The sequence below is a fragment of the Orcinus orca genome, chromosome 19, assembly GCF_937001465.1.
Source record: "Orcinus orca chromosome 19, mOrcOrc1.1, whole genome shotgun sequence".
NCBI lineage: Eukaryota > Metazoa > Chordata > Mammalia > Artiodactyla > Delphinidae > Orcinus > Orcinus orca.
The window spans coordinates 12570225-12592937 of NC_064577.1; the positions used below are offsets into that span (position 1 = coordinate 12570225).

The 22713-nt window shown below is 46.6% G+C and overlaps 1 protein-coding gene across 1 annotated transcript; it reads right to left on the bottom strand.

Annotated features, from left to right (window-relative positions):
* Window positions 1-14176: 14176 nt before the first annotated feature.
* KRBA2 (KRAB-A domain containing 2) lies at window positions 14177-22408 on the bottom strand. The gene is given in 6 exon segments (XM_049701952.1): window positions 14177-17766; window positions 18300-18328; window positions 18795-18833; window positions 18836-18979; window positions 21830-22054; window positions 22402-22408. Coding segments are annotated over 6 exon segments (1686 nt in total). The 3' UTR covers window positions 14177-16524.
* Window positions 22409-22713: the final 305 nt, after the last annotated feature.

The following is a 22713-nucleotide window of genomic DNA, read 5'->3' on the forward strand; positions in this document are numbered from 1 at the left end:
TTCAAATGCTGGCTCTACCACTTATTAGGTCTGTACCCTTAGCCGTGGTTCGATCCCTGGTGGGGGAAGATCCCACATGCCGTGGAGCAACTAAGCCCGTGCGCCACAACTACTGAGCCCGTGCGCCACAGCTACTGAAGCCTGCACGCCTAGAGCCTGTGCTCTGCAACAAGAGAAGCCACTGCAATGAGAAGCCCGTGCACCACAACGAAGAGTAGCCCCCGCTCGCCGCAACTAGAGAAAAGCCTGTGCGCAACAACAAAGACCCAATGCAGCCATAAATAAATAAATAAATAATAAATTAATTAAAATTAGAAACTGGCCGTTTGTTTTCCAAAGTGTCTGTACCATTTTGCATTCCCACCAGCGATGTATGAGAGTTCTGGTTGGTATCCTGCTCTGTGTCTTGGCCAGTACTTGGTGTTGTCAGTTTTGTCGTTTTTGTTTTGCGTGCCGGTCCATTAGATGTGTGGTGCTATCTCACTGTGGTTTTAATTTGTGTTTCCCTAATGACTAATGATGCTGAGTATCTTTTCATGTGCTTCTTGGCCATTCACATATCTTCTTTGGTGAAGTGTCTGTTCAAATATCTTGGCCTTTTAAAAACTGGGCGGGTTTATTTTCTTATTATTGTGTTTTAAGAGTTCTTTAAATATTCTAGATATAAGTCCTTTATCAGATATGTGATTTGAAAATATTTTCTCCCAGTCTGTGGCTTATATTTTCATTCTTCTACCTGCATTTTTCCAAGAGCAGAAATTCTTAATTTTGCAGTCATTTAAAAAAATATATATTTATTTATTTACTTATTTGTCTGTGCTGGGTCTTAGTTGCAGCATGTGGGATCTTCATTGTGGCACATGGAATCTTTAGTTGTGGCATGCGGGATCTAGGTCCCTGACCAGGGATCAAACCCAGGCCCCCTGCATTGGGAGCATGGAGTCTTAGACACAGGACCACCAAGGAAGTCCCTGCAGTCACTTCTTGCTTTGTTTTAAGCAGCCATTTTTTTCTTCCTACTTCTGTTTAGTTGGTATATAGAAGGCAATGGAATGTCCCACAGGGGCAGAACCAAGCAAGCAGGACACACACTGGCAAGTGGGTCTGCCCATCATTCTCCCATGTGCCCAAAGCCTCAAGGTCAAAGGGCATCCTGGGAGGAGAGTGGACCTAGCAACCCAGATCTCTTACAGTCTCATTCTTTACTCAGTGTGTTATCCTTGGGCTGGCAGCATGGGCACCACCTGGGAGCCTGTCCGAAGTGTGGCGTCTGCATTTTAATGAGATGCCCAGGCCAGGAGTACACACATTAGAGTTTGAGGAACACCAGCAACGACAGGCCCACATGAAGGAAGGATGCATATTTCATAGATGTGAAAGGGAGGGAACATTGCAGCCACTGAAATGAATTCTGGCCACTGAAATGTCCTAGCAATGCCATGGGTCTGGGAGCTCACCACAAAGGAGATTCATGCTGGTGTTTGTACCGGGATGAGCTGGCCTGGGGTAGGACTGTTTCTGAGTGTAATGCAGGTAGCAAAGCACGTCCACGTGGACAGTCAAGGAGTGACCAATAAGCCTGTGTTCTCGAGTCCATGTTCTAAGCCCAAGTCCATGTTCTCCAGGTCGGCTTTGCCCATGGGCACTGAGAGGCTATTGTCCCCTAAGGATGTCTAAGCACCTGCCCTTACGGATGGAACAGTGGGGCACCTTCCTTCTCAGAAAGCTCCCAGCCTTGCACTCCATTCTGGCTGCATCTCTGTACCTGTGTGAGCAAGTGATCATTATTTGCTGACTGCTCAGCTTCCTTTCTTTTGGGCAACGATCCCTCCCCAAATCCATGTGGTTCTGGTGGGCTGTCAGTCAAGGCATCCCGGCCAATCAGACTCTTGGGATTTGGAACCCTGCCCAGGAATAGACAAGGATGGAGGTTTGGGGGGAACAGGAGGGAAACAGCGGGAAGAGAGACCAGCTCATGCTAATGATACGTCCATGCTCCCCTGGTCTCTGTTTAGTTTTAGGCCTGGATGTTCTGCTTCACCCCGAGTCTGTGTTTATTCAGTATCACCTCAATACATTCCTTTTTTCTTAACTTCGTCTGGGTTCGCGCTTGCAACCAAAGAGCTCTCACTGATACACAACCTTGCAAGATAATTAGCCAGGACTTCCCTGCGGTCCAGTGGTTAAGATTCTGCGCTTCCACTGCAGGGGGTACGGGTTCGATCCCTGGTAGGGAAAGATCACTCATGCTTCGCGGTGCAGCCAAAAAATAATTTAAGTTAAGTTAAAAAAAAAGATAACTGGCTAGCACTGCTGCTAGCCCATAAGGGGTCTTTGTGCCTTTAGCCTTGTTGTTAAAAGGCAGCCCCTCTGGGCTTCCCTGGTGGCGCAGTGGTTGAGAGTCTGCCTGCCGATGCAGCGGACACGGGTTCGTGCCCCGGTCCAGGAAGATCCCACATGCCGCGGAGCGGCTGGGCCCGTGAGCCATGGCCGCTGAGCCTGCGCGTCCGGAGCCTGTGCTCTGCAACGGGAGAGGCCACAACAGTGAGAGGCCGACGTACCACAAAAAAACAAAACAAAAAAACCACTTTAATAAAAGGCAGCCTTTCTGAATAGATGGAGGGGTAGTTGACTTGGCAGAGAACTGCACTTTTATGAGATACAGAACTAGGCGCCTCTTCCTCCAGGCCCCTGGAGCCCCCTTGGCGGGGCTCGGCTTGTTGAGCAGAATGCTGGCTGGAGTTCAGTTCTCACTCACCTCCTTTGCTGCGTGCTCTTGTGCAGTGCCCATCCTGCACAACCTTACGTGGAGACTCTGTTGTCAGGTCGCCCACATTTCCCTTCGGCTCTTTCTCTTCCTTCCGCCTTCTAGTTTACCTCTTCTAGGCTTTTACTGTGGCAACATCAAGGTTGATAACAGCTATGTTTACTTTCATAGCCGTAGTTAAGTTTTCCGTGCTTTGTCCATCTGTTGATTCTAAAAACTGAAACTCGATGAAGAGTGTTTACCTTACATACTGTGACTGTATAAATATCTTTCATTGCAGAGCTAGTAATCACTAACATTATATTTCCTTTCTTGAGGAAATGCTGTTGGACTACTTTTAATTACCTTTTGAAAAACAATATTTGATACATTCACAGGGTTATATGAAATATATGTTAGTTATAAATGATTCGAATATAATGAATACCCGTGTACCTATCACCCAACTCAGGGACAAATTACTTATTGCCAATAACATGTTATGTACCAGTGTAACCCTCCCTGTCCCATTTCCCTGTAAACTGCTCCCTCAGTTTTGCATCAGAGTTATTCTAACCTGCAGCCAGGGAAGCTCGGGAATTTGCCCACCAATTCCCTATCTGTCATTAGTTCATAGGTCAGCCTCCAGACCCGGGTGACCCTGACCATGGCTCATGGGATGGCACCTGTCCCTGGCAGGGCCAGAGAATGTTTGGGCTTGGGATGGAGAGACAGCCCGCGGCTCTGGCGGCTAAGGACAGCCCACAATATAAGGGCCACATTTCTCACCACGTGGACCAGAGGAGGAGGTTGGTTTGCAGAGAAGGAGCAACATGGTCAGGGAAGGGACTTCCCTGGTGGTCCAGTGGGTAAGAATCCTCGCTCCCAATGCAGGGGGCCCGGCTTTGATCTCTGGCCGAGGAACCAGATCCCGCGTGCCATAACTAAGACCCGCGCAGCAAAAATTAATTAATTAATTAAAAAAAAAGATGCTCAGGGAGGAGCAAGACGAGAGTCCAAGTGCTACGGTCTGAATATCTGTGTCCCCCAAATTCGTATGTCGGGAAAGTAACCCACAAGGTGACGGTTTTAGGAGGTGGGCCTTTAGGCGACTCCACTTTCATTAATAGGATTAGTGTCCTTACAAAAGAGACCCCATAGAGCTCCCTAGCTCCACGTGAGGACACAGCAAGAACTCAGTGACCTGGAATCGGGCTGTCACCTGACCATGCCAACTATGATGGACGGCACCATGATCTTGGACCTCCAGCCTCCAAAACTATGAGAAATAAGTTTCTGTTGTTTATAAGCTACCCAGTCTGCGGTATTTTGTTATAGCAGTCCAAACAGGTTAAGACACAGAGGAAGAGTCCTCACAGGATTTGAATTCTGTTTTTTTTTAATTTAATTTTATTTATTTTTTATACAGCAGGTTCTCATTAGTTATCTATTTTATACATATTAGTGTATGTATGTCAATCCCAGTCTCCCAATTCGTCACACCACCATCACCAACCCCCCACCACTTTCCCGCCTTGGTGTCCATACGTTTAGGATTTGAATTCTTGATTCCAACTATTCTGAGGTCCAGCTGGACACGTGACCTCACAATCCGTAATTAACTCCCCTTTGGCTTAAACTAATTTTGGTTCCCTTCCATCATTTGCAGCCACTCATCGGCAAGGATGCCTGCCAAACACCTCTGTGTTTTTTGCTCCTTCTCTGTTTGCTAGTAAAAGAGTGCAAAACAGTTAAAACAACTTAGCAATAATAACTCCACTTTCTGGGAATTTACCAAAGTGTGCTTTTTGTTCATTATCTTATTCCATACTCAAACCAAATCTAGATGAGTATTATTGTGCTGTGTTATAGATGAGTAAACTGAGGCATAAAGAAGCTATAGGGGGGGCTTCCCTGGTGGCACAGCAGTTAAGAATCCGCCTGCCAACACAGGGAACACAGGTTCAAGCCCTGGTCCGGGAAGATCCCACATGCCGCGGAGCAACTAAGCCCGCGTGCCACAACTACTGAGCCTGCGCTCTAGAGCCCACGAGCCACGACTACTGAGCCCACGTGCTGCAACTACTGAAGCCCGTGTGCCTAGAGCCTGTGCTCCACAACAAGAGAAGCCACCGCAATGAGAAGCCTGCGCACCACAATGAAGAGTAGCCCCCACTCGCCACAACCAGAGAAAGCCCATGCGCAGCAACAAAGACCCAACGCAGCCAAAATAAATAAATTAATTAATAAAAAAAAAAAAGGAAGCTCTATGAATCCTGCAGGTTCACAAGACCATTAAGAGAAAGGCCCGTTATCCATGCCTCTGCCTGCTTGACCTGAAAGCCTGTGTTCTTAACCTCATGTATCACTGTCTTTGCAAAGTGAACCACCACTGGTGGGATCCAAACTCACATCCCAGATTTGAAAGTCTCCTTCCTCACGAGAATTCCAGAGGCTGACTGAGGTCTGGAAGGCGTGGTGATCAGGCTGCTGCGGGTGACTCCGATTTATTTTCCGATAGCTTAAAAGGGAGCTTAGAAAAATCTTCTCAGACTGTGTGACACCCCCATGTCCTCTCCTCATGCCACAAGGGCCTCTTCATGGGCTGCTTCAGGGCTAGCTGCCCCCAGAGCGAGCCACCTAAGAGAGCAAGCTCCGTTGCCTTTTATGACCTAGTCTTGGAGGAAAAACACTGTCACTTTCATCATATTTCCATTTGCTAGAAGCAAGTCCCTAGGTCCACCCCACACTCGAGGGGAGGGGAATTAAGCTTCACCTATTGAGGGAAAGAGTATCAAGAATTTGTGGGGGGACTTCCCTGGTGGTCCAGTGATTAAGACTCCGTGCTTTCACTGCAGGGGGCGCAGGTTTGATCCCTGGTCAGAGAACTAAGATCCGCATGCAGCCAAAAAAAACAAACCAACAAAAAAAGGAATTTGTGGGTCTATTTTAAAACTACCAGAGTTTGCCTTCTGGTCACAAATTACTTACATTCCTCCCTCATGACAAATATGTTCACCTATCCCAAGGTCCCCAAGCATCTCATCCCATTCCAGCATCAACCAGCTGAAAGTCCAGACTCCTGCTGTGTTGTAAGTGGGGGAGTTAAGTTCCCTTTGTGGAGTCTTTGAGGATTATTCCAACGTGGCTGTGGCAGTGCCACCTGAGAGGCGTAAGAAATTAGAGGTCCTAGAAGAGGGGCGCACGGCATGCCACGCAGGGGCCACATGGGAGGAGCACCCAGGGAGCGGGTTCAACCAAGCAGATGGAGAGCTGAGAGCGAGAGTGAGGACCCGTGGGCAAATGTCTTTACGGGGTCAGGGTGGAGTCCACAGGCAAAAGGCATGAGGGGATTTCATTGGTGCGTTTGAACGTCACTAGGTCACAGAGAGGGGAGACCAAGAAGGGGAAATTGTGCCAGGAACCAGACCAGCCTGATCACACTGGTGCACCTGATTACCTGGTGAGGCATCAGGGAAATATGAAGTTTCAAAAATTTACAATACATTTGCCAGTTGTTATGGGCTGAGTTGTGTCCCCCCCCAAATTCATATGTTAATCCCCAGTACCTCAGAATGTGACTGTACTTGGAGATAGGTCTTTAAAGAGGTGACTAAGTTAAAATGAGGCTATAGGGTGGGCCTTACTTGAAATGACTGGTATCCTTGTAAGAAGAGGAGATTAGGAATAGAGACACCAGGGATGTGTGCTCATAGAAGAAAGACCATGTGAGGACTCAGTGAGAAGGTAACCATCTGCAAACTAAGTAGAAAGATCTCAGAAGAAACCAAACCTACGTGCACCTTGATCTTGGACTTCTAGTCTCCAGAACTGTGAGAAAGTAAATTTCTGTTGCTTAAACTGCCCAGTCTGTGGTACTTTGTTATGGCAGCCCTAGCAAACCAATACACCATCTCAGTCAAGTCCAGGTACAGATGAGGCTCTTTGGATGTAATTCCTTAAGTACAGCTCCTGAACACCTGTGAACTAAAGAGACAACTGATCATCTCCTGCATACCCGAAATACAATGGTGGGACAAAGGATAACCATTGTAGACATTACCGTTGCGGTACACAGGCCTCTCACTGTAGTGGCCTCTTCCGTTGTGGAGCACAGGCTCCGGACGCGCAGGCTCAGCAGCCATGGCTCACGGGCCCAGCCGCTCCGTGGCATGTGGGATCTTCCCAGACCGGGGCACGAACCCCTGTCCCCTGCATTGGCAGGCGGACTCTCAACCACTGTGCCACCAGGGAAGCCCTCTATCAATTTTTTAAAAAGGAGAAAACCAAGTGTGAAGAAAGAGAGAATATAGAGTTTAATTTTCTACAATGGAGAAAACTCAAGGGTTATACTTTCCTGCCTCCACAGAGCATTTGACAGAAACAGGTTGAGAACCCTTGCTGTACAGCAAGGAATGTCATTGAAGGATTCAACCACTGGGAAGGAAGAATTGTTCTCTGTGGGGGACCACTGTTTGAGGGTGAAGCTTGGTCAGTGGGATAGAAACTGTCCGTGGTATTTGTGAGAATTCTGGCTCTGTGTCTGTTTATCTGCACAGGGATTTGTCAGACACTACGTTCTACTGAATCCCTGAAATATACTTATGTACGGAGGGGAAAATGGCACAGGGGCTGGGGGCTTTCAGTCACCTTTTGGGATCTGCAACCTGGGCGATGAAGACTGATTGCATGGGAATTCCCTGGTGGTCCAGTGGTTAGGACTCTGAGCTTTCACTGCTGGGGCCTGGTTTCAATCCCTGGTCGAGGAACTAAGATTCCCCAAGCTGCATGATGTGGCCATGCTTGCATGGAACCCTGCTTCTGCAAGCCTAAGACTTACTGCCCTGTATCCCCATGTTCACAGGTCCCCAGGCCTAAGAACTGGTCACAAGAAGGCAAAGCTGTCTGTCCTCTTGGTGGGACTCTGACAATTAAAAAAATTTGTGGTGGGGTGGAGACACCATTTCAGAGTTACAGAAAAGTTGCAAGAACAGTACAAAGAATTCCTTTATATTCTTCACCCAGATTTCCCCAAATGTTACCATTACTACATTGCTTTGTATCCCTCCCTCCCTCCCTCCCTCCCTCTTTCTACACACATGCACACACGCACATACACACTTATTTTTCTTTACCATTTAAGTCGCAGACATGATGCCCCTTTCCCTCCCAATACTTCAGTGTGTATTTCCTAAAAACAAGGACATTCTCTTCCATAACCACAGCACAAGTCTCAATATCAGGAAATTAACATTGATATAATAATATAACATCAGATTTTGCCAATTGTCCCCATGATGTCCACTGAAAAGAAAGTCCTGGATCATGCACTGAATTCATTTGCCATGTCTCTTTCGCCTACTTTAACTGCAACAGTTTCTCAATCTTTCTTTGTGTTCCTAACATTGACCAGTTATTTCGTAAGATGCCCCTCCATCTGGATTGGTTTCATGTTTCTTCATAATTACATTCGGGTGATGCATTTTTGGTAGCAACATCAGAGAAATGTCGTTGTGTTCTTCTCAGTGCATCATATCAGGAGGCACCAGTAGTTGTGCCAACAATGATGGGATGCTCATTTGATACTGCGTTAAGGTGGTATCTGCCAGGTTTTTCTACTGAGGATCTTACCAAGTCTATTTCCCCTGTAAGAAGTCCTCTGATGCAAAGGAGGCAGAATGTAGAATGTTCACTGGTGAACTGCAAACAGTTCTTCAAAACTCAGCTTAAGTGACCTTTGTGTGGGTCCCTTGTAAATCTTTGCTTTGTGCCCTATTTCAGCATTTAGCACTCTCTATCACGACCAATGACTTGATGGTAAACCAGCATGGTGTCTGGCACATGGTTGGTGTTTATAAATGTCAAATGGATGGATGAAAGAGAGGCTAGAGAAGTGGGTGGGTGAGGAGAGATGCAAGAGGGAAAGCCAAGACTGATAGATTTCAAGGAGGCTCTCTCCCTGGTACAGAGAATACCTGCATCTGGAGATGCGGAAGGGTGGCAGCTGCCAGGTGTCAGGACTGGCTCTCTCCACTCCACTGAGGGCAGAGACAGTGTTTCAGGGTTATTACTGGTGATGTGGGTTAAGTGTTGAGGCAAGATCCTAGGGGTCCCTGCAATTAAGGCAGGATTCCTGTCACTGCATCAGGAGAAAGGCATAGGGAAAGGGGATATCCTCCAAAGAAGAGCAAAGAGGGGGGCAAACACCTGGTCACTGCATGGCCCACCTGTGCAAAACCCAGGGAGGAAAGGCTCATGAGACCTCATCTGCTAGTCATGTCAAGGGAAGTGTCTAAAAGTGAAAAGAAATCCTAGACCAGCAGAGAAGTTATTCTGAACAAGGAGCTGCTCAACAGAAAGGATGTACCAGTTCAAATGAAATAGAACAGGAAGATTCTACAAAGGAGACTTGGGGAAACAAAAGACAAAATGTCAGGACCAAATTTCAAATGGAAAAAGAGAAAATATAATTAGATCTAAACCAAAAAATACATATATTTAATCAATTATAAATAAGAAAAGTAGATATAAGATAAATGCGTCTGTAAAAGGCAAAGCCTCATATTAAAGCGGAAAGCCAACTGCCTCAGGAAGCTCAGATTTCCTGTCCACTTTGTTTGCTAGGAAAACACAGCAGAGCAGACCATCTGGGGTAATTAATTCTGGGGTAAAAATATCAGAGCCTGGGTAAACAAAGATTAGTGCCAAGATAACAATGATAAGGTGGAACCAGGAACCAAAAAAAGAAATGAAGTTTCAATAATTCAAAGGAATAGAATTTTGGATAAAATTCAGAAGAAGATTCCAGGGACAACCTTATTCTGCCATTGGCTAACTTGTGCACAACAGAGGGTTCTTACCCTTTTATATTTCAAAGTATCTCAGGTTTCAAATCAATTTCTGGAAAATTTCTCCAAAACAAAAGGAAAGATGTGTAAATCACATATTTAAAAACGGCTCCCCTCCCCACCAAAATGTTTCCCCTTAAAATTCTATTGATACAACCCAACGCCACCAAATCTGAAAAGGTTAAAATAACTAGGCAGAGGTAACTGGCCCACACAGTGTTGAACCTCACCTTGGCAAACCCTGCTTTAAATGGTCTGTTGCACAAAAGTCCAGAAAGCATGCAGAATAATTTGGAAGCAAGAGTTTAAGTCTGAGCTTCTCAGACACCTCCCCCTTCCTGTCTCAGAGCTAACTAATGACATTCCAATGTGTAGGCTCAAAAAACTACCGGGAATAGAATCTCAGAAATAGCAAAAGAAAATGTTTTTTCTTCCCCTACAGCTGCAAAAAAAGCAGATTCTATTCCACAATATTAGGCTAGTTTTGATAAAGTCATAAATGGAAAATATTCACTAAAGCATCAATCTCTGAGTCTCCCATCTTCTCTCAAAATATTTGCAAACCATATATCTGATAAGGGGTTAATATTCAAAATATTTAAGGAACTCCTTCAACTCAAAAGCAAAAAAACAAATAGACCAATTAAAGAATAGGCAAAGGGGAACTTCCCTGGTGGTCCAGTGGTTAAGACTCTGCGCTCCCACTGCAGGGGGCACAGGTTTGATCCCCGGTTGGGGAACTAAGATCCCGCATGCCATACAGCAGATATCACCTCACACCTGTTCGGAATGGTATTACTAAAAACAAACAAAAGCTAAGTGAGTGTTGGCAAGGATGTGGAGAAACTGGAACTCTGGGACAGTGTTGGTGGGAATGTAAAATGATGCAGCTGCTATTAAAACAGCACGGAGGTTCCTCAGAAAATTAAAAATAGCAATTAAAAAAACATAATCCAGCAACCCCACTTCTGCATATTTATCCAAAAGGATTGAAATCAGGATCTGTATTTGCATGTTCATGTTTGCTGCAGCATTATTCACAATAGCCAAGATGTGGAAACAATCTAAATATGTACTGACAGGTGAACGGATAAAGAAAATGTGGTATACATATAATGGAAGTTTATTTTATTCGGGCTTAAAAAAGAAAAAAGTCCTGCTACATGTGACAACATGGATGAATCTTGAGGACACTATGCTATATCAAATAAGCCAGTCACTGTGTGATTCCACTCCCACTCACGTGAAGTATTTTTTCAAATAGTCAAAACACATAGACGTGGAGACTGAATGGTGGTCGCCAGGGGCTGGGGGGAGGGGGAAATGGGGAGTTGCTATTCAAGGGGGTATAAAGTTTCAGCTATGCAAGATGATTAAATCCTAGAGATCTGCTATACAACACTCTGCCTATAGTCAACAATACACTTCAAGTTTGTTAAGGGGGGTAGATCTCATGTGAAGTGTTCTGACCACAGCAGAAGTGTGTTTGAAAACCAGAGTTGCTCTGTCCACTGCACTCCTGAACCACCCCGGGGTCAGATGGAGAACCGAGGTGCATTCAACCTTGAAGGGTTGAGTGTGTCCTGACCCAGGGCTCCAGGACAGGCCTGTGGCTTGGAATGTGGCTGGACGTGTGACTATGCAGAGGGCGCTGAACCTTGTGCCAGTGGCGGAAGCCAGGAGGGAGGACCCAGTCCAGCACGGACTCGACTAGGACTTGCCCACGTTGGCTGCTTTCCTGCCTCCAAATCTCTTTTTTTTTCTTTTTTTGGAGGAAAGGACTTGCCTGTTTGGCTGGTCATCCTGGGTAGAGACGGAGCTCTGTGAAAGCTCCCTAAACTAGACGGAAAACAAGCCCCTCCCCCCATGCCCATCCTCTCACACACTTTATCACAATTGGGATCATAATTATCATCATCCCCATTTTACAGGCGAGCTTTGAGCTCAGGGGATTTGTTCAAGGTTACGTATCAAGTTTACAGGCTTGAGCCTGTGGGAAAAAAATGCTGCAGGATCCTCACTTCACTGTTAAGTCAAATCATCTTTAGCCCATTCTCCATTTACTTTTCCTAGTAAAACTGAGTTCCATAGGCCACAGAACAGAATCCCAGAGATTAGTCTTAAAAAATGTAAGTCTTCATAATTAACAAAAGGAGCCTCAGAAAGATATGGCAATATTCCCTCTCTCCTGCGGACGATGTGGAGGGAGAGACACTGTTTTGCATTTTAAAATTAAGCCAAGGGGAACTCCCTGGCGGTACAGTGGTTAGGACTCCGCCAAAACAAAGCCAAATAATCTAGTTGGACAAGGTATTAAATTAAGATCTTTCTCAAGAACTGATATTGGAGATTTGTATGAATGTTTGTAACTGGTAACTCATTTTTCTGTCTTCTGTTAGAATAAATCTGCCCTTGTAAGTATCATTTAAACAGGAGGGTTTTGTAAGTCTTCTAAGACTTTGGAAATTGTTGCCATACCTCATAAAAACTACCTCTTAAAAAACTGTCACACTGATTGGCTCCTGCTATATGGGTTGAACTGTGTCACCCCAAAGATGCTGAAGTCCTAACCCCCATCTCCTGCCCTGTACCTGTGAATATGACCTTATTTGGAAATGGGGTCTCTGCAGATGATCAAGTTAAAGTGAGGTCATTAAGGGTGGTCCCTAACCCACTATGCTAAGGGGAAATTTGGACACAGAGAGACACGCACAGAGGGAAGATGATGTGAAGACATAGGGAGAATGTCATCTAAAAGCCAAGGAACACCTGAGGCCACCAGAAGCTAAAAGAGGGGCCTGGAACAGATTCTTCCTCACAGCAATCAGAAGGAACCAACGCTGCTGACATCTTGGTCTCACACTTATGACCTCCAGAACTGCGACACAATAAATTTTTGTGCCACTCAGTTGGTTACAGCAGCCCCAGGAAATGAAAACTGCTGTCCTGAATACAGTATAACCATTACTGTAGTTCCTTATCAGTCAGATATCTGTTAAAACAAGACAGTATCGCTAAACATTTTTCTCCTCTCCCCCATGCATGGCAGAAAAAATAAAAACCCTCAAATAACTTGAATCTGTTTCATATAAATGGACAGCCCTGATCTGATTACAAGTCCAGTGCACTTCCATTCCACCACAGCTGCACCAGGGCACAGCTACCTGTTTGTTTTTCTTCTGCAGTTAACCTCTGCTCTTTCCTTTTGGCCGCTCTTCTCATTAATTTATAAGTGCTCTTTTAAAAATTAGGTTCTGTGCAAAAAGAATGTCGCCTGCAGTATCAGTAAACAAAGGATGTTGTGACCATCAAGTCATGAGTCCCTGCAGCCGCCCACGACTGTGCACGCTGAGGAGAGTCAGGATGGAGAAAAACAGGATACTGGTCCCTAGTTAAGATGCGTATCAAAGGGATAATTTCAATAAGCCCAGACTCTTGCATCTTCCCATACATAGAAAAGTGCTAAGCTCATTAACTTGAGATGTCTGTTTTTTTTAAAAAAAAATTAGCAGTAATCTTTTGATGTTCGATTACCTGTTTTGGGTTTTTTTTTGTTTTGGGGTTTTTTTTTGTGCCAAAACTGCTACCTCTTTGGACCAGTCCCTCAGAGCCATCTGAGAAGCTGTATCCTGGGCTTAAGTCCTCAGTAAGTCTGCTGAATAAACCATAATTCTCAACTTTTAGGTTATGCATTTTTTTTCAGTTGACAGTCCCTTATGTCTGTTTTAGATGTTGCAAATATTTTCTTCCAGCCTGTCATTTACCTTTTTCTCACTTTTTAAAAAGGTATTATTTTTCATAGATATTTAAAATTTTTATGTAGCCAAGTATAGTAACCTTTTCTTTTATGGCTTTCTCCATTCCAAGATCCCCCAAATCTCCTTTTCCCCCAATATCTTTTAGTTTTTTTATATTTAGGGATCAGACTTCATTTTTTTCCAGTTGGATAGCTATATGATCCAGCACCGTTATTTTTTTTTTAATTGAGGTATAATTGACCAGCACCATTAACTGAATAATACAACCCCTCCCAGTTGTGAAATGTCCCTTTTATCATAAATTCCTAGAGGCATGGGTCTGTTTCTGGCCTTTATTCACATTCTGACTTCATTTGCCTTTCTTTAGCAACAGGCCACAGAAATGCATATGCAAAAATGCTGCAATGGCCCAGATGGTGGCCAAGTGTAGAACGCAGGCTTGCTTCCTGGGGGTTACCACTTGGTCCTCTGCTGCCGTGCAGAGTTGCGGGGGGCCAGATCTTCCAAGTTTTCAAGAGGTGCTGGACATCCAGATTTTTATATGAAATCTTCTGTTTTGAAAGTGGTGGCAATTAATTTTTTACATTTAAAAAACATTAGGTGGGGCTCCCCTGCTGGCGCAGTGGTTGAGAGTCCGCCTGCCGATGCAGGGGACGCGGGCTCGTGCCCCGGTCCGGGAAGATCCCACGTGCCGCGAAGCGGCTGGGCCCGTGAGTCATGGCCGCTGAGCCTGCGCGTCCGGAGCCTGTGCTCCGCAACGGGAGAGGCCACAACAGTGAGAGGCCCGCGTACCGCAAAAAACAAAAAACAAACAAAAAAACACATTAGGTGGACAAAATATATTTGCAAATTGAAAGCAGTCAGTTCTGTTCCAGATGCTGAAATGTGTTAATGTAGAGTAAGGCTGGACCGGGTCTAGGTGTCCACTCCCGCTCTCTCCACTGCCACCCTAAGGACCAAAGGAGGAAGACAGATGCAACAGCTCCGGAAGCCTACGTTATTTGTGGCCACCCCCGGGGATAGGCAGTAGCGTCGTGCCTCATTTCACCTGCCACCCACATGAGTTGATGATGTGGTTCCTGGTTTGCTCCGCAACCAGGAAGTCAGCATGCGGGGAGGGCTGACAACATCAGTCGAGTTGGGCCTCCAAGGCCCTGCTAGCCTGAGCGATACAGAAAGGATGGAACGTGAGGTGCTGGCCAAGGATAGCGCAAGATTCTGGTCCCCCCGAAACAAGCTGGAAAGTGGTATCATCTCCTTTCTAATAATAATGCAGCCTTCCTGGATATCCAGCTTAACACTGTTTAATCAGCAAAGGAATGGCAACGGACAGAGATCTCCAAAGCTCACAAGGAGGATAAGATCTGCTGATAGCAAGGACAACTTACATCTAGAACTTCACATGCCTTATCTCACCGTCTTTCACAAAGACCCCATGAGGTAGGCGGCATCAGGACTGTTCTTGCCTCTTTCAGAAGAGGAAACCAGCGCCAGGGGCAATCAGAATGGTTTTGAGATGCAGGAAGAATGAACGGGAGAATAAGGGACTGCAGCCCCCTTCTTCCCAGTGTCCATCTCTGAAGAATCATTTGTTCACTCAGCAAATCCTTTCTGAACACCTCTGATGGGCTATGTACTCTTCCAGGCCTTGAGAATACAGCAGCGCACAGATCCTGGGCATTACTCTCCCCTTTACTCTGAACTATGACCCAGACTGGCCTTTGCTCTATTCTTCTCTGGTTGGAGCAGTGACCTCAGGCCAACTTTTGTATTTTGCTCAGGAGTGCTTAGTTGTTTCCCTGCTACTAGTCACTTCCTGGAATGCACTCACCCTTTCCAAGAATACATGTTGTGCCGTGCCTGAGGTATAGAAAACTGGCAGACTCAGACCCAAATCCCAGCCATGCCTTAATTTTGACCTATTTTTAAAATATGTTTCAGACACATCACACAATAATCCCTGTGGGTGCCATTCTGAGAGCGGGCATGGTACATCAGGTTTCTCTTGAAGCAGGCAATCTCTGGGGCATGTTAGATCAACCTCTTTTCTTCTCGTTATTTGTCCTTCACCTACATCTTTTTCTCTGATGCCCCCATCTTCTGGGTTATGTGTCTAGAAGCAGGAACAGGCACTAGATATATGTAAGGCAGTCCCACCAGCTCTACAGGCTTCAGACCCTATCAGTTCATGTTCTGCAGGCTAACATACTCTTCCACTGACTGTAGTTGGTAGAACTGCAGCCCCCCCAAAAGATACGTCCAAGTCCAAATCCCTGGCATCTGTGAATGTGACCTTACTTGGAAAAAGGGTCTTCACAGATGAAATCAAGGATCTTGAGGGACTTCCCTGGTGGCAGAGTGGTTAAGAATCCGCCTGCCAATGCAGGGGACACGGGTTCGAGCCCTGGTCTGGGAAGATCCCACATGCCATGGAGCAACTAAGCCTGTGCGTCACAACTACTGAGCCTGTGCTCTAGAGCCCGCGAGCCACAACTACTGAGCCTGTGTGCCACAACTACTGAAGCCCACAGACCTAGAGACCGTGCTCTGCAACAACAGAAGCCACAGCAAGGAGAAGCCTGCACACTGCAACAAAGAGTAGATCCCGCTCGCCGCAACTAGAGAAAGCCCACTTGCAGCAACGAAGATCCAGTGCAGCCAAAAGTAAATAAAAAGGATCTTGAGATGAGATCATCCTCAATTAGGATGGGCCTTAAGTCCAATGACATAGATTTGGTGTCCAACAGTGTCCTTGTAAGAGACAGAAAAGGAGCACACAGGCAGAGGGGAGAAGACCCACGTGCAGACGAGGCAGAGACTGGATTTGTGCTGCTCTAGGCCAAGGGATGCAAGGACTGCCGGCAGCCACCAAAGGAGAAAGGCATGGGATGGATTCTCCCTCAGAGCCTCCAGAGCGACGAACCCTGCCAACAGCTTGATGTCAGACCTCTAGCCTCCAGAACTGTGGGAGAAGAAAGTGCTGTTGTTTTATGCCTCCACATTTGTGGTAATTTTTTATGGCAGCCCGAGATCAGAGACCCAAGTTGCTTTCCCCCTGTGAGCCAGGACTACCATGGACAGCTTTCCTGAGAGTGTGGCCTTCATTCCTTTCATCTGGGGCCTTGGCAACAGTTCTCAGGTGGCTACACGGTGCCCAGAGGCAGGTGTCTGTTCACCAGCAAAAGAGACCTGGGGCCCCTTGGGAGGTGCTGGGCTCTGCAGCTTTGGGAGGAGTGGAATTGACGTCCTCGTCCATGTCAGATCGGTCTGCTCCGACCTCAGCTCTTTCTTCCTGCCTGATCCAAAGGCTGCTTTCTAGCTGTTCTTCAGCAATTTCTAGTTCTTCTTCTGTTTGTAAAACAGACACAGTTTCCCGGGGTAAGTGTGAGGAATAGAGTCCAAATTTGGCTTTACAACCAAACATCGCCTCATATGGACTTTGCTGCAAGGAAACATCAAAGGCCTGATTCCTCACCATCTGCATGAATCGCAGGCCTTCAGCCCAGTGATGTGAATGGTGACTCTGCATCCAGGCACTTAGCATGTTCTTGACATCACGGCTTGCTCGCTCCAGGGAGCCCTGGCCTTGGCCAGGGTGGTACTTACCAGGGACAATCTTTAGGTCTGGCCATACCTCATTGAGCTCATTGACAACCTGGTTTGTGAACTCCAAGCCACTGTCAGATTCTAACATCGTGGGTGTACCAAGAATTGTGAAAATATCCAACAGGACAGAGACCACCTCATGGGCCTCTTTGGCTTTTAATGGCCGTAAAATAATAAACTTGGTCAAGTGGTCCTGGTAATACAAAATAAACCTGAACTCACCATCAGCATTTGACTGCATGTCAAGGATTTCAACTTGGCATCTGGAGTCAATGTCCTTAAGTGGCACGGGCTTGGGTGCGAGGCCTCTCTTGGATACTGGGTTCTTCTGGTGGCACTGTTTACACAGAGTCAGATATAAGACAATGACTTCTTTGGTGACGTTCCCATATTTTCCTTGAAGCTCCTTGAGCATGCGCGTCCGCCCGCCATGGCCAATACTGAGATGTGTGTCATGAAGAATGTCAAACAGCTCTTCCTTGTGTACATAATACCGTATTCGATCCCGTTCTCCATGAGTAGCCTCTATTAGTTTCTCTGTGCCTTGCACAGAGATCACGTCGTATTTTGCTGCACGGCGATAATCACGTGATGACTTCCTCCCCTTCTCCTTAGCTTCTCTCACTTCCTTTATTGTTTGAAAGTACTTTTCTTTGGAAAATACCTTGCTGTTGTAACTTTTGCTTTCCACTAACTTTGTCACGCTGATGAGAAACTTTTCTCTCATGTTACTTATCTCCTTTTCCATTTCACTTGGATTTGAAACCCCAGGGGGATCATTTCCAGCTCTCTGTGGCATCATGGGGAACTAATTGGAAGAAGGATCCTAAGAAAGGTAGAATGAAACAGAACAAGGTTAAATTTGCTGATATTCCATCTGGAAGACTTTCCCTCTAAAGTTCCTCATTAACTCTTTCATCTGATTTTTGAACATATGGAAGAAAGATTACTAAAGTAATAGTATAAAGCAATAACAGAATAAAGATAACTAGAGGGACTTCCCTGGTGGCACAGTGGTTAAGACTCCATGCTCCCAATGCAGGGGCCCCGGGTTCAATCCCTGGTCAGGGAACTAGATCCCACATGCATGCCGCAACTAAGAGCTCACATGCCACAACTAACGAGCCCACCCGCTGCAACTAAGATCAGGCACAACCAAATAAATAAAGAATAAAGATAACTAGAGGGCCCACTGGGCCCATTCATAACCAGAGCATGTCAACAGAATTTTTTTTTTTTTTTTTGTCAACAGAATTTTAAATCAGCAAGATATATATACAGATATGTAGTAATTTTTGACTTTAGGCAAACAGAGTAACTAATAAAACTGTTAGCTCAAACAGTGAAACCTATTAATTCGTCTTTGCTAACTGAAGAGGAGAGGATAAATGGAAATGCCTAAGGCAATAATAGGCTGATCTCTCGTTCTCCATTCCTTTTAAAATAATATAAATGGGAGAACGTTGCTAGAAGGAACCCACATAACAATAGTAAGTTGTGAACTTGAAGTTAGCACCAGAGACGGCTTTTCAGCTTTCCCACAATCAACTTAATTTCTTGTGGCTGAAGAGTCTGTCCTCATTTTAGGAGACTCAAGGAGAACGCGGTGGGATTTTTCGGGGATTTTTTTGGCCGCACCACGTGGCTTGTGGCGGGGTTGCAGGGGGATGGCGGGGGGGAACCTCAGTTCCGCGACCAGAGATCGAACCCGGATCCCCTGCAGTGGAAGCGTGGAGTCCTAACTACAGGATGGCCAGGGAATTCCTGGGATATTTTTAAATGATGGTTTTCCCCATCGATTGTACACAGGATTAGTAAATGAAGACAAGTCCTTACGCTGAGGGACTGGCTTCTTGCAACTGTCCAGCATTGTGCCCTGCTGCAATCCTTCTGAGAGGTCTCTTGACACTTCCAATCTCTGGTCACATCCTCAAATGTCACTGCCTCCCGAAATGACACCAGCTGCTGCCACAGGGACGGTTCTTTCTCGGGTCCTGGGCTAAGGAGTAGCTGCAGCAGGACTAGGAAAGAGACAGTAGAGGTATTGGGAACAAAGGCGTGCCCACATGCATGACTGAATGTCAGTCACGTGAGTACTACACAAAGAAAAGATAACAGAGGGAGAGGAAAGGTCTCATATCCAGCAAGATGAGTCCAGCTACGTGGGTGAGGAAGAGGGGTTTTGTCCTCCTGGGAGGTCTGTAGGCCTGACCTGTTTTGACACTGCCTGAGCTGGAGCCCACATATTTCCAGAACGAAGCAGAGAGTCCAAGAGAACTTGAGCACTCCAAGGCCGGGAGACACTTTTAGGTACAGGCTTGATGGTTCTGACGAGGCAGCAGGGCCTGTTTCAAGAAATGAAAAGATTACATCTAGGGACATAGAGATATGTCAGGAGATTATCATGCCAAAGAGATACCCCAAATGGAGTCCGCACTCCACCAAGATTGGAGAATTCCTCCGGAAGAGAACTTGATACTCAGGTGTCTAAACCGAGGTTCCTTAGTTAGAACAACTCTGGAACACAGGATGGTGATGAGGCCAGGGGAAGAGTTCATGTGACGATCACAGGAATTCCAATAATCTTAGGAAAACAAGATCCCTGAGATGCCAGCCATCAGATGAAGAGCTGAGGGGTAGGGCAGAATTCTGAGAAGCAGAGAAAGATGGAAACATTTAAAAAAAAAATATATATATATATTTTAGTATTTGTTTGGCCATGCTGGGTCTTAGTTGTGGCACACGGGATCTTGGTGTGGCATGCATATGGGATTTAGTTCCCTGACCAGGGATGGTACCCGGGCCCCCCGCACTGGGAGTGTGGAGTCTTAACCACTGGACCACCAGGGAAGTCCCGATGGAAACAATTAAAGCTCTGAGCAAGAGTCTCAGTTAAGCTGAGCCTGCTTCCAGATCCTGAATGTCCTCCACTAAAAAGGCTTCGAATTCCCTCGACTGGCATCACTGGTTAACCATGGAACATTCCTGATTCTAAGGACACTACTGACTGTAAAACCACTGACATAATGACAATTTTTTTTTGAGAGGAAAAACTGAGGCCCTATATTAAATGAACATATCCAGATGTTTTTTTTTTTGCCACGCTGCACGGCATGCGGAATCTTAGTTCCCCAACCAGGGACTGAACCCGTGCCCCTTGCAGTGGAAGTACAGAGTCTTAACCACTGAGCCGCCAGGGAATTGCCCACACATCCAGATTTTTTAAAGGTGAAAAACATGCATTTCAGGATCGAAGAAACAGAATGTTTTTAATATGCTCTTTAAGCCTGAGCTCAAGACCCTCAGTGCAAACTGACATTTTTAAAGGCTCTGAGAAGTCCTACAGTAAGTAAACCAGTCTGTTTCATCCACCAGTCCCATATAATCATTGACATGGGGCTTTGTTTCCCAAAGAATAGGTATTACCATCCCACAGTCCTTAGAAGAGACTTGAAACCACAAGATATTCAACGGGATCCAGGAGCACCTTCCAGACTCCTCACTGAAACCAGCATCTCTCAGAAACTGGCTGCACTGGCTGCTATCTGAGGCCCTTCAAGGAACTACACGGGAAGGCAAGGCCTCATCTCCATCCCATAAAAGAATGAAGAAGACACGCTAGAAATAGTTTATAATCAAAAGATGGAAAAATCTCAGTCTTTAATATGAGAAATGGTCCTCACCCTATACCATGAAATTCTAAAGCACAGCCCTAGAGTCACATTTGGCTAATAGACATATGTTGGTTAGTCTACCCAGTTGTTTGTTTTTAAAAAATTGAACGGTTTACCTATATTTACAGACTGGGGAGTCCATATAAAAATCTAGGTTTCTGGCTTTCCTGAAAAATGGGACGATCCAGTCATACTGGGAGCTTTGCTACTTGGCAACAACTGGCTGGAGTAGAGAGGCAGCCACTCCCTTTAGATAGACTACACTCGGTTTCCCACAGTCTTTAAGCCAGCTACTATTTACCTTAGCTGCCCACCCCTGTAGTTACCTGAGTTTTCAACACCTGCTCTAAAGCAAAAGGAAAGAAACGAGGCCCCAAAGAAAGACGGCCAACTTCCTGGTGTGATCTGTGCTGGCGGGCTGATAAATGAGCTTGTTTAGAGAAAACTGGAAAGATCTTCCTTCCTCACCCACCTGCGAGTCTTTGCTTTGGCTGTCCCGGACCTGGAACAGGTTCTTCCAAATCACACCCAGCTCAAATCAGCATCCTTCCTGATGCACTCCAGCTGACTGCCATCTCTCCCGCCTCTGAACAGCCTGCACCACTCACTGGAGCGCTTTGCATTTTCAGTCGACTGGTTCAGGTGTACAAACCTAGAAGGCAGGGGCTGAGGCTTCTACCTCGCTGTATCCCCTCAGAGGGCAGATGAATACAGAGCTGAGACGAAAGATGTTCAAAGGGCATTTGTCAAACACTTGGCTTACAAGTATAGAAGAGAGGCATTGCAGAGGCATGGTAAGTCAATTTCTGACGCTATTATTTACTGTGTGAGTAGGCTGGGCAAAGTTACTGAGGCTTCATTTTCCGCAACTATAAAATGGGGAGAATACCACTCTCCATCACAACGAGTTGTTGGGAAGACTCAGTGATAATGCAGATAATGACCTGGTTCGGGCATCAAGTCCTTTGTGCCGTCCTGGGTTCCGCGGTCTCGGCACCACCGCGCCAGGCTCCACGCGGGTTCCGCCTGCTAGTCGGGCCCGCCCACTCCTCCAAGGGCGGCCAACTCCGGGGGAGGAGTGAAATGAATGAGCCAGGGCAGCGGGAAAAGAGGCCGATCCGGGTGGTTTTGCAGGAGAGGGAGGTCCGGAAGGGAAAAGGAATACTCCAGGGCCGCTGTGCCTGGAGCCCGCCCCACCCACGGCTGCGTCCGCCAGCGCCGCCCGGTCTTTTCCCGCCCGCGTGGGTCCGCGGCGGCTGAGGCCGGCCGTGCCGGCCGGAAGCGGCTCCGCGCCGGCCGGAAGCCCCGCCCCCCCGAGGGCCAGTCCGCAGACGCCGCGGCGGGAAGAAACCTTACTCCTTTTCTCGGTTACGAAGGCTGTGTTCCGGAGTCCTGCCCAGCCTGCAGCGTGCTCGGCGGAAGCTGCGGTGAGTGAGATCACTGAGGTGATAGCTGGGGCCGGGCCCAGGTGCGACCCTTGGCTAAGCCAGCCACTAACTCAGGTCTCCGGCGGCGGCAAAATTGGTCACCTATTTCCACACGTTGTCGTAAAGGCTCCAAGATAAGTAAATGCTCGCCTCCAGCCTGGAAAGTAAACCCCATTCATCGTCCTACACGTTTAAATGCTTAAGTCTAGAGTGAGGAAGGTGTTGCCAACAATTACTCTGTGCACGGTATCGCTTAATCCTCTAGGAGAAACTGCATTTTAGGTGAGCACTTTTTGCTTCAGATTGTAAGCTAAAGATTCGTTTTGGTCTAACAGCACTCACACAACATCAGTGCAGAAAACAAGGTTGTAAAGGGGGTCCTCGGGTATTCAGCTTTACCCCAAAGTGCTGCTGCCTCTGTAAAAGAAAATCACTATTTTATCAGTCCCGATCTCGGAATATTGTTAGAAAGCATTTCAATCATTAAAGAACTGATGCTTGGGACTTCCCCGGTCGCGCAGTGGTTAAGAATCCGCCTGCCAATGCAGGGGACACGGGTTCGAGCTCTGGTCCTGGCAGATCCCACATGCTGCAGAGCAGCTAAGCCCGTGCGCCTCAACTACTGAGCCTGTGGTCTAGAGCCCGCGCTCCCCA